General features: G+C 36.5%; 1 protein-coding gene and 1 long non-coding RNA gene across 3 annotated transcripts in view; one reads left to right on the forward strand and one right to left on the reverse strand.

Moving 5' to 3' along the window:
- LOC134554249 (uncharacterized) overlaps positions 1 to 16,124 on the forward strand; it is a 126,899-nt gene that overhangs the window by 64,329 nt on the left and 46,446 nt on the right. The window lies entirely within an intron of this gene.
- Positions 10,705 to 16,124, reverse strand: part of ADCY1 (adenylate cyclase 1) — a 158,686-nt gene continuing 153,266 nt past the window's right edge. Inside the window, exons 18-20 of the mRNA XM_063404701.1 lie at positions 13,835 to 13,949; positions 11,873 to 11,997; positions 10,705 to 11,043 (exon numbers count right to left, since the gene is read on the reverse strand). Of these exons, the coding sequence (XP_063260771.1) occupies positions 10,705 to 11,043; positions 11,873 to 11,997; positions 13,835 to 13,949 (579 nt within the window). The remainder of the gene's footprint in view (positions 11,044 to 11,872; positions 11,998 to 13,834; positions 13,950 to 16,124) is intronic.

Here is a 16,124-nt window from a genome sequence, read left to right on the forward strand (position 1 = left end):
AAGGCAGAATTGCAGCATTTCTAGAGGCATGTTCACTGCCTGAAAAATGAGATGCTGTAGCAGGACCCTCTGAGAGGCATCATGGTATATAATAATGAATGCAACTTGATTTAAAAAACAAACAGAAAAACCCCAAACAACCTCCCCTCCCCCCCCAAAGCCAAACCAGAACAAAAACAACAGTCTCAAACAGTTGTTTATTCAAGCAAATTTTTCCTTTATTTTTAATTTGATTCCAGAAATTATAATAGTGCAAACACTCAGTATAAAAGTTGCAATAAGAAATTTACATTCACATTTAACATTTCAGTCCATTCACTTTTTAACATAAAAATAGGACAAATATTCAATTGCTCTTCTCAATTTAACAATCCTGAAAAAGACTGGAAGATACTCTATAATAATATATTTACATAAAAATAGACCCGTATTATTAATGAAAATCTATCATTAGAAGTTACCCAGTGTTAAGTTATTGTATTGTACTAAGTATATACATATACATATATATATATATATATATAGTGTATAGCTATAAAGATAAAAAATTATTTATGGGTTCAGTGGGCTATAGCAGTTGGAATAATGACATCTTGACTCACTAGTTCTTTCTCACTTCTGGTCCTTTTGAAGTCACTCATCACATACCATTTGACATGGCAGAGGAATAGATACTAGAATAAAGCCTAATCTAAAAGCTCAATAGTTGTTGAAGTTAATATTTTCATTCATTTTACTGGGCTGTAAACAAGACTAAAAGTTCTACTGAAAGCTTTTATGCTAATAAATACAGAAAACACATCGGTTTTCCCATATGTCTACCTGATGCAAATAATTTTTTTCCACAGAGTCTAAGCAAATATTCAAGTTAGTTCAGAAGCAATGCAAAATTTGCTGCAAATGTCTGCAGGTTAACTAGCTGATAAGGTTCCTCTTGCACAGTCTTCTTCCTGGATGTTTCAATTGAACCAGCCCTATAATACTCTAAGCCTGTATCTTTCCACTAATATTTTAGTGGTATCCAGACACAGACAACATGACTGCTCTTGAAGTGGGTTTGCATGCTCTTGTTAAACTGCTAGGGAACATGAATTAGGCTACACCACGCTTTCTTACCTGTGTCTCTTTTTTGGGCCCTTGAACAAAGATGCTGCTCTGCTCGCTGATGGCAGATTGAAGTCTTACTGCCTAGCTTGCTGCCAGCTGCTGGTGCCTGCACTCCCTCCACAGGGTATGTTTATGTGCCCTTTCAGATTTGTTGTCACATGTACTGCTTCCTAATGAGATTATGTTAAATGTATTTCTTTTCCCCTAAACATCTATTATATATTAAAAAAGTCAACTTTTTGAAAATATATTTTCTTTTCTAAAAAGAAGTTTGACAACCAGGTGACAGAGGACCTGCAGAGGGAGATGGTGAAGCAGGTCTGAGTGTGTAACACTCAGTTTTGGCTTCGTTTCTTTTCTGCCAAGGTCGGGACAGTAAACACCTCAACAAAAATATGATGGCACTGAACAACTGAGGGTAAATTAAGGGTAGAAGGGGTATCAATTTCTTAAGAAGCAGTATTTTATGAGCTGCAGGTCATATTTTACATCCAAAGACTTATTTGGTGTTAGGGGCATGCAGGTATGTCTAGCTCCATCTCCTCTAATTGCTATGGTATTTATTAATTTAAATATTTATAAGATGCTTAAAATTATGGATAAGCCTATAACAGACTCTCTGTCATCATGTGTAGGAAGACTAGTTTTGTTTGTAGAACACAAGCTCCGTGTGGTCTTTTGCTTCCTACTTTAGGCTACTGAACATTAATTATAAAACATAAATTGGAAAAATGCTTAGCTTTTTATTTCCAAGCAGAACCTATGTACATGTGCCAGCAGGGCGGAAGTTAACCTCCAGACAGCAGAGTACAAGGACTTACCAGCAGGATAAAATCCAGACACATGTTCTTTGCGACACAAGTTTTAAAGACAGGGATTTTAAGATTTGTTCAAATTTGACTGAATATGCTTGAAACTGTGAAATGTGTGTCAGAATTTAACCTCTGTCAGAATTTCAAAGAAAATAATATCAGTGCTCTAAGATTCTCTGTATTGAAAAAGTAGCTGTCCTTGGATTCTAGTTTTTAGACTAGTAAGCATTGCTTTCATTCTCACTGTATTCTCTAATATTTTTCAAAGCTACTTCTCTGTAGTAACCAGGTGTTTGAATGCAGAAAAGAAACTCTCTTTTTGCTTTGTCTAAGTTCAGCTTTGTACAGACAATTATACTTGTAAATGGGAGCAAGTTATGCAATCTCTTTTTTTCTTCATTTTTCCTTATTGAGTCGTAGTAATGTTACTGTAAAAAAGCAGGAATTCTAAGTTAAGAAGAATCTCTACCATAGCAATTAAAAATATAATTATCATGAAGAAATTTTGATGGCACAAATTCATTTTTATTTACATTTCATTGAAAATTCTTGATATATTGCTTGAATGTCATTTGAAATGTAAGAACATACAAACTTAGCACCTGTGTGCAGTAAGGAGCAAAAGACGTGAGAAATGACCTAAGTAACTTTAATGTGCCAGCTGAAGGTTTTCATAACTGACGCCACTACAGACATGTCTAGGATTAAAGCAGAAGGTCAGGCACTGCTTTAAAGTAAGACACAATAGTGTGCACAACCACAGTAATTAAACTCCGCTTTAGCCCACAATAAGAACTGTTTGTTAGCTGTTTTACTGCCAGCAGGCTAACCTACATCTAGCAAACCTGAAAGTGCAGTTACAATGTGTTCTGGAGAGGAGAGCAGCCAGCTTTGTAAAAGGAGCCCCAAACTATCTGATAATATTTTCTGCAGAACTCAGCTCACTGTATGTGCTAAGCTTTCTAGGAAACCTATTCTTCTTCAGCTTGGACCCACATATATCTGTGTATGGCCTCCCTCCATGAACAAATGGAGCACTCCTTGCATCCACATAACTGTACTGGTAGTAAACCAACTTAGGAAAGGAATTAATAAAAAAATCTTCACAGTGATGCAGCATTTTTTGTTCCTTCAGTTTTATGCAGGTGTGTCATATCTGATGCCACAGAAGGCATAAAATGGGGATCCTAATATAAAGAAGTAGATCCTCCAGCATGCAGTAAGGCACAAGCAAAACCAAGTCCGTTCAGGACATACACTATGTATGTTAACCAATGTTAATTTGAATTCCAAGGTGTTTCCTTATGATCAAAAAAGAAGCATTGAAGGTGACAACCCCCAACTATTTCTAATTAATCCTTCTGAAATTCTGGAAGTAGTTCACCAGGACATCTTAAACATTTTTTAAATGTGAACTGACACACAACCTCAGAAACTGATTTGACCGTGCAATTAAACACAAGCCTTATTTTTGTTGCACAACAAATCTGGTTAAGTACTCCCAGATCAGATACTCTAGACTTGTCCCATGTCACTGAGTTTTACCACTGACTTCAGAAGAGTACTGGCTTTTCACCTTTTTCTTTCAGCAATGACTATCTCACAGGCTACTTTTTTGTTGTTGCTTTGTAGTCTTACTAACTTTGCCTATTCTTTCTTTCTTTCTTTCTTTCTTTCTTTCTTTCTTTCTTTCTTTCTTTCTTTCTTTCTTTCTTTCTTTCTTTCTTTCTTTCTTTCTTTCTTTCTTTCTTTCTTTCTTTCTTTCTTTCTTTCTTTCTTTCTTTCTTTCTTTCTTTCTTTCTTTCTTTCTTTCTTTCTTTCTTTCTTTCTTTCTTTCTTTCTTTCTTTCTTTCTTTCTTTCTTTCTTTCTTTCTTTCTTTCCTTGCACCAATCAGATTGTAAATCATATCAGGCCACCCAAGCAGCATGATATTTTGAAGATGAGTTAAAGAGCAACAGGCAGCCACTCCCTTACATATACTTTTTCAATTATTTACATGAATATATTTATTAATGACTTAGATTTGGCCTGAGAACTCAGTGAGAGATGGGATTAAAATTAACAATGATATAAAAATTGCCTATACAGAGTTCTGGAAAATGGCAACCCTAAATACGATTGGGTTACAGGAGCAGTGTCCAGATTGTCATTATTCACAACAATTACACTACACTGAGATGTAAAACCCACTGAATTTGAGGTGAATTAGTTTATGACAGTTAGAAACCCTTAGCTACTAGAATGAAGGTACCGGTACAAGGTAGTGGTTTTTCTATGCAGGCAAAAGGGATATATTTTATTAACCTGCCTCTTAGGATGACAAAAGTACTAGCAGAAGCTGTACTGCTTAGTTAACCCTACAGTCACTTGATTAAACAAGCAAATTAACAGATTTCTGAGTCCTATTATAAAACTAGCTCAAACTGTAAAATGCAAATCCTTATCCAAAGCAGAAAGTATTCACAGTCCACACCCTTTTCTCTTTGCCACAAGACTCAGTGTTATGCTAGTCAAATACTCCTTATTTATCATACAGCAATTATATAAGTAATTTGAAAAGTAATCCTGAGTTGTAGTGGCATGGATATGACAACTTTAAAAATGAGGTGTGCAAAATACCTTCAGAATTTTAAGTTTTGTTCATCGGCTGTATGGGGAAAATCAGATAGAGGATTGAATATTGATTTCTTATTCCAATGTCACTGGTTGACATCAGCCTCAAGCTATGGGTTAGGCTTTGATGCTTAAAGGAGGCATCTCTGGAAGCACGGAATTAGCACAGAAACCAGATGGCTCAAAGCCAGATAAACCCAGTTAACTTTCTCTGGATAGTTCTGTTAAATGCTTTCTACTTAGCAATAGAAATTATTTGGAAAATAAGTAAATAAATCTAACAGAAATAAGGCAAAAAAAAAGATTGAGATATATATATATATATATATATACACACACACACATACAAATATATATATATATAGGCATGTATGTATCCAGGAAAACCACCTATTTGCATTATGTACTTTTCACATACAATAACTTATTATCGCATTAGAAATATACTCTGGGTAACATTAATGGGCCAAATTCACCTTCTTTGCCTTCCATAGTGTTGCACCTGCATACAGCAAAGATGGATTTGACACCTGGTCCTTCTTGATGACAATACTACATCAATTGCAGTATCAGAGAATAACCACTGAATATCAGATACTACACCATTTTGAACTAGAGTATTGATTTGCTTTTTATATTACAGGAAGTAGTTTATTGCTTCTAATGACCAGAAGGTACCTTATGAAGACAGCTTAGGTGTTGATAACAATTTTCATCTACTGTGTTATGGACCTTGAAACACTGAGGTTGGCAGTTATTTTTCTTTTTTATTTGCTGTTTGTATCTTGATTTGCTGAATGCACATGCATCTAATGATTTAACTGTGCCAGAAGTGATATGTCAAAAACATTTAAGAAAACTTACTGTTTTGTTTTACTGAAGTCAGGCATGAATGGCATGCAGTAGATTGCACGGAAAACCAAAGAGACATCCATTTTAAAAGGATATATAATCTCCATGCACATGTAAAATGCCTCTTACAAAAATTATTAATTTTATTAAAAGTGTGCCTTTTTGCCTCTTTTTATACAAGTGTACATGCAATTACCAGTCCAAGCTAAAACTATTTACAAAATTTCATAGTACAATACATCTTTTAAAGTGAATAATACATGAAAGGCCAATGTTTTCTGTTGTTTTGTAACATTGTACAAGATTAAAAATAAGGCATTATAATACAGGTTTATCACAAATTAAAAAAATGTTTTTCACTGTAATACAAAACTCTAACTGGAAAGAATATTATGGCTAAATAGTCCTCCTGCCTGGGCAGATTACATACAGAATCTGGACTTGCTGATGTAAAGAAAATGCATTCTTTCTGCTACAAGCAGGAATCCAACACAGGAAAATGATTCACTTTACTTACTAATGTGTTCAGACTCTCGAAAGCACTGAAATGGCACAGGTCATATACTGTTTCCCTTCAAACAGTGACACCCAACTACTTTATTTTGCCTGACAGATAAATTACAGGCAAAAGTGTGAAAGAGACTTTGGTGCATGACCTACTCTTGGTTACTAGTGTTGTAAAATATTGAATTCAGTAATTGTCATGAGACATTCCTATAACCCAAAGCAGAACTTGTACAGAAGCTCAGCTCCTGACCTTTACAAGCATACTAAACTGATGATTGCTGCAGGCCTTGTGGATATATAAGGGGATGTAGATTCAGCCCTAACAAGCTGAAGCTTTTGGCTCTCAGTCTCACCTAGGGAAAGAAAGGGAAAATCTGTGATTGGTGAAGACAAGAGAGTGTCACTAGCCACAGTGCAAAGCAGCAACAAAAAGCTATGCATTTTACAGGCTGGGTAAAATAGAATTCTAGTCAATGTAAATGGAATATGTTTGGGAGTATCTAGCCAGTAATCCAAAGGAATGCCAGTTTGCAATCTCTGCAGAGAATAATAATTTAAAAACCATTTGAAGAAAAAGGTAGCATAGGAACACTTAGAAATTAGCTCTCAAGCCTAATGATCTCTGATGCTTATATGCTCATATAAAGAACGAAAGACTTCAATTATCACTACTATCTGAAACAGGAAACATGCAGACTGGTGTGAAATATTGTGCTTGCTACTGAAGACATTGACATGCCAAAATGGCATCACGTTGTTGTAGTGCTTGTATCTGTTAATAGTTGCATGCTAACAGCTGCACAAAACAGTGAACAGAAGTACAGGAGGCTATTCTGTCCACAAATCAGTAAGTTACTATCCTCAGATGAACACTAGGGACTTGCAGTTGCTGTGGGGCTGCAGCAGAGTTACTCAGGTGAAAGTTACAGTGCTTGAACAGAAAATTAATGTATGCAAGACGGGAAATACTACTGCATGTAATAAAATGGACACAACACGAATCCCACAGAAAACCAGGGAAATCCTTCTGATGATTTTCAGGGATATAGGAATGGGCCACATACCACCTTAGGACAACTGCCAATAAAAAATTTGCTTACAATCTTTAATTTGGCAGAAAACATGCATTTATGAGGTTTTCAGCGGTATTACTTTCATGTATATTTCCCCTCTTTCCATGTATAGAACTCATTAAACATGTCAAAGAATGCAGAAGAGCTGAGAGATTAAATATGTCATTTAAAGCTGTCACACAAGAGCTGAAATTTAACAACTGTGGACAGAATAGGGAAATGGGGGAAAACTATATGAATAGGGAGGGAAAGCATAAAGATAAGAGCACAGCTTCATTATATCATTATTCCAATGGGCACTTAGCTTTCATTATTGAAATGGCTGCTTAATCCTGCCTATCATTTTTACATTGTATTTGACTAATTCATGCCTTAGCTCAACTTTCTTCATAAATTTGTACTGCTCAGTTCAGGACTACAAAGTAATATATAGCTTTCCCCATGGTAAAACCAACAACAACAACCATAATAAAAATATAAAAAAATATTAATGATGGGATAATGATGTTAATGATAATGAACTTAATGAGAGTGATATTAACTTGATCTCTTGGAAGGTGTCCCTGCCTGTGGTAACAGGGTTGGAACAAGATGGTCTTTAAGGTTCATTCCAACCCAAAGCATTCTATAAATCTATGACTTGAAGTCTGCAAACTAACTCCAAATATACCATAATTGATTCTGTAAGCCAGGACATACACAACAGCTTGCCTGTAGTACCAAGAAGCCATCCAGTCCACTCAACCTGCTCTGAGAGGCAGAGATCTCCTCCAAAATTGCAGAATGAGAAGCTGGTGATGGACTGTGCCTGTCAGGTCCTTTCCATTCAACATAGAAAACATCCTTACAAAAGTCTCATGCCTTATTTGGCTGTTGGAAAAGAGGATCAGGCTTTGAAAATATTTGGACCAGTTCTAATTAATTATAACCTGCTAATAATTTAAAATGTTAACATGAATAATCTAAATGTACCTTGTTACATGATTTTCCACTGACATTACCAGGCAGGAAATGGGTCTGGGAAGGAGAACAGTCACAAAAATATCAGCAGAGGGGATAATTTATTTGTGCTCACTGTCCACTTAGTCAAAGACCAAAGAAACAATGGCAAGATGCCTATATCTTGAGCCTAATAAGAAGAATAATAAGTAACTTCATTGAAAGCTTTTGGGTGAGCCAATGGGTATGTTTGGTTGATGTGTTCACATACTACCAGATCTACTGCTACGTTCTGAAGATGCTTTTATTTTATTATTATCAGTGAAATTATACCAAATTCACTGAGTTCAAAAATTGTGTAGCATGAGGTTTTGAGAGTGGAACTGAGTGATTAATGATATTGCACATAATGCTTTCCAACTTGGTTAAATATTTAACTTACCCATGCGATGATTTAGTTCTTATAAACCTGTTGGAGAACATAACTATGCAGTGTGCTTTACATGAATACTACTTATTTAATTTAGCTACATAAATATTTGTTCTTTTAAATCTGTATTCTCTACATGTATATTTTTAAAATTATTTGAATGTTTCAAAACCAGGAATAAATAATTCTAGAAGAATATCTGTGAACTGTGTGACTCTTAGGGAAATAAAGAAATGCAGTGACTTTCTTCAGTTCAATCAGGGTGCGTATTACCTGTACAGTACAATTAGCAAGCAGTTTTCAGGTTTTTATAGTCACTAATCATAAGACTAACTATCCTAGCTTTGTAATGAAGCACCATGGAGACTAGGTACATAAAACTTAATTTAAATCTGCTGAAAAACACTGGAGTCCCACAGTATCCTAATGTGGAAAACAGAAATTCCTGCAACATTTCTATAACCATCTGCATCTACTGACATAGTGCTGTCATATACTTTTAACACAAAAAATTACTGCTTCAAAGCAAAAGCTGTTAAGAGAGGATTCTCTCAGAACCTTCTTTCCACTGAAATCTGTAACAAAATAGGCCCATCAAAGGAAAGTGTGACACCTAGTATGTGAAAATATTATATTGTACAATCTGTACAACTTCTACATTCTGGAGCAGGATTTTTAGTTTTGTGGGTTGTTTTGGGGGTGGGTTTTTTTGGGGTTTTTTTGGCTTTTGTTGTTGTTGAGTTTTGATCCTGCTTTCATTTTTTGAGGGGTGGACTATTTTGCTTGTTAAAAGGGAGTTTTGCATGTTTTTAGACAATGTAAAGTTTTACTTCTCTTTTGGAAAGCAGCTGAGGTTAGTTAGCCTGTGAATCCCCATCAGGACAATATGGCACATGTCCATGAAGTACATTTCCCTCAGCAGGATGACCTTCAACTGATCCCCCCTTGACTATGGAGTTGCACTCAACATTTCACAGGCAGATCATTATTTCAGTATGAAACTGTCAACCATATGATATGGGCAGTAGTAGAGAAAAAAAAGCAGCCACAATATATTCCTTTTTATGCAGATTAAGAGCAGGTCTTGCTCTCCTGGCATATTTACCAGTGCTTTTCATTTGGCAAAGTTTAACTGTGCTTGTTTCTAAGAACTGTAGCTTTCTATAACTGTACAGCTTTGAAGACTGAGTCTGGATAGAATCAATGTATAATAAAACTGTATGGCATAAATTTAAAAATCAATTAATATATAAAACTATGTTGGCAAACATACAAATGTCACAAAACTAGAAACAGCAGGTTTGTCACCAGTACTGGACTATTCTTTGAGCTGTTCAGAACAGTAAATCCTGGACTTGAGCCACAGGACTTGTGCTATTTCTAAAAGCCTGAAAAAATACCATCCTTCTGCTCCTCAGTAAAATCAGCACTGTAAATACAGGAATATTTCTATATTGCCTAAGCATGTTGGTGTGCTTGCAGGGTGGCTCCTCTGTTTTGCACAGAGTCAAATGACCTACAAAAAGGCAGGAAATTCTATGCTTTACCACTCTTTTTTTGATGGAAAAAACATATACCACCATATTTTTTTGATGGAAAGAACGTCTATTGTTTTTTGCCTAAATTTTAAGCTCTGTGGTCTGTCTACTGTATATCCTAGTGTAATGGTTTGATTGAAAGTTTCTGGAAGTTTTTGGAGCATGCAAGGAGAACTTAAAAAGATATGCAGGATTCTGTAATTAGCTGAATCCAGTCTTCATTAATCTGCCATTGACAGCACAATAAACACTGTTCTCATTGCATTAATTCATGCACAGGGAGCACAGTTTCTCAAAGTCTTGCTGTAGCCTTGGAGGGTCTCCAGGTGTCCCACATTCCATGGTTAAATGCAGCTTTGCTAATTGCAGGCGTAACAATTCTGGCTATGACAGAAAGAGAAATCTCTTTGCTATGTAGGTGGATGTGTAAATAACTACACATTTTTATGTTCATCTCTATAAATCTCTATTAAGTCTACACAGAACTGTTTGTATGTGTGTATATATAGATTAAAACATATATATATATATATACACACGTACATAAATAATTGCTTGCACATTTATCTATTTTTTTTCATTTACTGTTTAAAAATGCCAAGAAAATAGTCCTCCTTTCCAGAAAACCCCATTTTGACTTTTCATAAGAGAATTGCTAGCCCTTATATGTTCCATCCCAAGAGTTCATTACACAGTCCCCAAGTTCTCTTTGGTTGGGTTGTAGTGGTCCTTGGTTAATGACATGGCCTATGACCTCTGACTTCTTAGTAAAAATTCAGGCAACCATTGCTTCCAAGTTCACTGCAAGTGGCACAACCAAATCTCCTTTGTTCTATGCCTCCTTCACAGCTGGCACAGAAGGAAGATAATGCAGTGTTTGGTTTGTGTGAGTGGCAGATACTTGACCTGCTCCAAGACCAGGTTTTACAGTAAAGCTAGAAACTGAGGACACTGATGGACAGCTAGTGCCCAGTTTTGTTTGAATGTTTGCTCTCCCATAAGGATACATTTTCCTCTCTAAGTTTAAAGATCGTGTTTGGGAATTATTTCCATCAGCCTTTCCTTCCAGGAAATAGGTCAACATTTCACCTTTCCCCTTTACACTGACTTTACCCCTGCACACAAATTCATAACTGCATCTTTTTAATATCCGCTGAACTTCTTCTGTCACCTGAGGACAGAAAAGAAACAAACCCGTTATTTTTTTCTGTTTATGTAATTGCGCACCCCTCTTTATTTTACTTCTTGGTCATGAAATATGCATAAACAGGATGGATTAGCACCTACAGCTGCTCTTAGGCTCACTTAGAATTTTCTTAAAGAAGTAAAGATCACTGTTAAAACAGGAATTTGAGAAGCAGAATTTCTGGTCTTGAGTTAAGTAAATAGACAGATTAAGCTCCATCTAACAGAAATATGTAACCAAATTGTACACTGTATCAATTCCAGAGATGTTAATTTATTGCAGAAGATCTTTTGATCCCTGGAAATTAGACAGGTATTTTGGATAAATGACTGCAGGTGTTCACTGAGCTTTTGAGGGGAACACCATAGGTTCTAGTAGTAGAACAACAGTGTTCTCTGTCTACATCACCTGTCCGATCCAAGGTATCCAAGCAAATTTTAGAACTACATAAAATGTAGTAAGATGCAAATGAGCATAGATCCTTTCCTTGCAGGTCTTATTTAGGCAAAATTTCTACAGTACCAAGACTGGTAGTGTTAGCATTCCCAGGCTTACCTCCAACTGTGTGCAATGAAACAGAGAACTCTTGTTTCTTCTGATGGGAAATTATTTATTTGAGGATTTCATTGTCTTTAAGGAGTGAAGTGTATAAGATGGGAAACAACTACATCTGTGATAGTGAGTCATCTGGGGAGTGTTGCCCTCTCCATAAGAACAAAGTGAGGCTGCGGTTTTTTAAGTGTTCTTGAAAACGTAACCACATATAAAACAGGAGGTATGCAAAGTTTGCAAAATTGTCTTAGAATGCACTCACCTGAATCTTTCCCTGCACTCCGGTACTATCCATCCTGCTGGCAACATTCACAGTGTTCCCCCAGATATCATACTGTGGCCTTCTGGCTCCAATGACTCCTGCCACTACTGGTCCAACATTAATACCTAAAATTAAACAATGAGTTTGGTTTTCACTACAGCATAATATCCAAAGGAAACATGAATCCTGCAAAACAGATTTGACACAAGTGTCTTAGCTTTTGTTTTGTTTTGTTTTGTAATAGAGTAATATATGCTAACATCATAAAGCTGAGTTAAGGGAGGTTCAGGTTAGATGTCAGGAAAAGGTTTTTCACCCAAAGGGAGACTGAGCACTGGAACAAGCTCTCCAGTGTTAAATGGTCCTAACAGTAAGCTTGACAGGATTCAAGAAGCATTGGACAATGGTCTCAGGCACATGGTGTGTATTTTGGCTGCCCTGTGCAGGGCCAGGATTTGAGCTTGAGGATCCTGATGAATCCCTACATATTCTATGATCCCTCAGCATATTCATGATTCTATGATTAAATTAATGTCGAGTGGACTTCTGCATTTGTAAAAGTTTTAGAAACACAACAGACATTCCTCGATGTCTTATTGGAAATGTAATATGATAGACAAAACAAAAATTTGATTCTTCGGTGGATTTTGTTTATTTAAAGAAAACAAGAAAAACAGTGGTAGTGCAGAGTTAGTTTCAGCTAACTGAAAATGGGACAAATGGTTAAAGATCTTTAATTGTTTCCTATAATTTGCATTGCAATTGCATATATAAAGCCTTTTAATAGAGGTTTTCCAAGTGGAACAGAAATAGTGGTCTGGAATACACAAAGATTGGGACAAGAGAAGTGTGTCAGGTTGGTTGTTAGTACCAGGCAATTCAGATTCCAGACACAGTGGAAGAAGACAAAAGTATGTGAAAATGGCTCAAGTATATTTTTTTGGAAACTGCAGAGCTCAATTCTACATTTCTGACTGATTTCAACACCTTGTTTGCAAGATAAAAGAGGATGTTCCTTCTGAGTGCCCTGAAGAGCTGCAGATGCTAAACCCTGCATGACATTCTGTGCAAGGGCTTTCCTAGGCAATTTATGTAGAAAAATGAGGGTTAGATATTTGATCCTTTGTGAAGCTGGAAAGACAAGTTATAACAGAGTTCAAAGATAATTTGAGGTTTATAATTATTAGGATGTACAGGAGGTCAAAGATGTATAACTCTCCTATTCCTGCCTTTGATGTCTTTGGTCTTTCTCAATCTTCCACTGCTAGTTTTCCTGTTGTCCAGCTCATTCTCACAAGTCAGCCATGACATATAGAGAAAGAAGCTGCAGAAAACTATCAGTGTTAGAATATGCAATAAAATGAGAACAGCAGTGGAAGTATCATGGGAGAGGAGCAAGATACATGAAGAAAGGGAAGCAGGGAACTTGATTTCTAAGAAGGCTGAGAGAAATGAGTGGTAAGACATGTAATAACATGTAATGGATTGCATGGGAAGGGTTGTGTTGTGCAGACCAGAGGATTTGATTTGTTGGAGAAAACAGGACTGGTTAAGGTGATTTGGCATCTGTGGAGAAAAAGCTCCCATTGTACTTTTAATGCCAACAAAGCTTTTGCAGATGCAACTTAATGTAATACATTAAGACTCAATTTTCAGCAGCTTATGAAGGCAAAGGAGTGTAAGCCACAAGACTCATAACATTGTATAAAATTAATGGTGCACTTTCCTTTTAGGGGTGCACAGATTAAGTAACACACTGGAATTGGAGGGAATTACAATTTCTTAATACTAATGCATACCATCCGGACTGCTGACCTTTTGCATGGATGTGACTCCCTCACTAATGGAGAATTTTCAGTTTTAATCATGAGTGTAGGACAGGTAATCCTTTGCTGACAGCACAGGAAAAGATAACGAAAAGCTATCTTCTGCTTATGTGATAATAGTAGAAAAATGACTTACCAACTCGTAGGACAAAGTCATTGTAAGACTGATAGTTGATTTCATCAAGAACGTCAAACATCTCTATTGCAAAATCTGCCAGTGTACTCAGATGGGAATAAACTGATTTTTTAGCCTAGAAACAAAATAGTGTTGCACATTAAATTTCTGTGGTACTGAGATGCAGGTTAAATACTAAAGTGAAAAATAATGTGAAGTTCAAACAGATGCCTTAGGAAAATACTCTAACCAATTTTTCTGTTTTTGTAAAAGGAAACTTCTGGTGGTAGCTGCAGAACATGCATTCTTTTTTTCTGCTATTTTTTTCTTCTCTCTCTCATTCTGATGTCTGGGAAGAATGGAAAGAAAAGTTCCCATGGTAAATTGGTTCTGTTGCTAGAGAGCTGCCAATATTTGTTTTCAGTGTGGCAGGGAATGTAACCTGCTTTCTTACAAAACTACTTTGCCTGATGATTATTAATAACTATAGTTTTTGCCCTGTTTTCCCTTTGGGGCTTTTGCTTGCTCCCAGCTTCCATGGGTTGCATGCTGTTCCCATTGACAAAATTTCTGCTAGAATTAATCCCTTGAGGTGCAGAACACCCCTAAGTTTTTCCTTTCCAGGCAAGTCGAAGGGAGCTGTTATCAAATGTATCTAAATGAAGTAATGGTTTTTGCCCAAAAGGGATCAAATGAAATGGTGAAGTATTAACTTGTAAATAAAACCTCAAACATAAAGTCATTTTTACAACTGCAGTCTAATTATGCTGTGCAACTGATTTTCAGAGGATATTGTGGATTCCAGAACTTAGCAAGCTTCTAACATAATCCTCAAGATCATGAAAGAAATATTTCCTACAAAGTAGTAAAAATCTAAGCAGCATATTATTAGAATGTGGAAAAGAGAGGTTTGCATATTTGTTCTGTAAATCATGCTCACCTCCCCATTACCCAACTTTGGTTAGTTAAAGACAAGTTATTAGAATAAACCTTTGACTCAACTCAGTATGACTGCTCTTATGTTCTGCTCTTATCTGAATAAGAAATATGAATTTTGGAACAAATCTGCAAAGTGAAAATGGGCTAAAGGTAGGATATGGTGAAAGAAATGCAGGGTCAGTGACAGCTTCAGTAGGGTATTACACAATAGGACTGTACAAGCTGGCATGAGATGAAAGCTTCCTGTGTTTTTGCCATGATAGTGAGATCTTATAAATACAGCACTAAATGGTGGCTGAAAAACCTGAGAAACAGGTTGCTATTTCTTTCATTCACCCCAGTTTAAAAGGGTTGCTTCATGTGGCTAGGAAATTTACAAAAAACTATGAAAGTCATCCTTGTGCCAGTCCCAATTTTTGGGAAGGACATTTTTATTTACCTGCCTGGATGTTTGGCATTCTGCTTCTTGCAATGTGAACTAGTTAGTTCTACTCTTTTCCAGAATCAACAAAACAAAGGAGAACAAGAATTAAGCTTAAAGAGCTGATGGATAAATTTCCAACAGAAGAGGAAAAAAATCTTCAGTGTCTGGAGTAGGGAGAGAGCAGTGCATAGTTTTATTTGTTTTCTAATCTTCTTTTCTTTCCTGTCTTCCATTTCTTTGCTGTCTGATGAATGTTCTGTTTTCCTGCAATGCCCTTCAGGGTTGCAGGAGAAAGGACTGGTGACAAATACTGAGTGTGTTGCAGGTGATAGATACCTCCAAATAGGATTAGGGCAAATTCTTTTGAACCTGCACTAAAGAACATCACAAGGTTAGGACCCTGGTCAAGTCAGGATCCTGGTGAAATATAGATACAACGAATTTATATTGTGCAAAAGATCTACAAAAGCTTGGTTTGTGTGCTGCCCTGTTGATATAACTGGCAAGCAATTATTTATTTAAACATCAGAGGAGTTACTGGAGAAACTGCTCAAAGCACCACAACAAAGTCACTGCAATAGGGGAAATGTGCATTTCCTGTACCCACCTGCTGAGTTAAGGTGCAGAAACAGGAGTCCAGTAAAGTATGGGGCTTAAATATTTGACTTCATCAGGGTACTGGGTTCTCAAATGTATAAATATCCTCAGTTAAGAGCACAATTAACTCCATCCATTGCTTTCTCTTAATGTCCAAATCCTAGTATGGAATTAGTGATTCATAAACAGAGGCTGCACCAGATTTTTGGTTAAACCTGGAACACTTCTGGGAGAGGGCAGACCAGAGGCACTTGAGTGTCTTATGGTTCCCCAAAGACACATATGACTCCACAGGACAGCACGGAACTGTGTGAAGCTGGCAGTGATTGTCTGTGCATGACAGGCCAGCCA

This window comes from Prinia subflava, chromosome 1 (assembly GCF_021018805.1).
Source record: "Prinia subflava isolate CZ2003 ecotype Zambia chromosome 1, Cam_Psub_1.2, whole genome shotgun sequence".
NCBI classification, from domain to species: domain Eukaryota; kingdom Metazoa; phylum Chordata; class Aves; order Passeriformes; family Cisticolidae; genus Prinia; species Prinia subflava.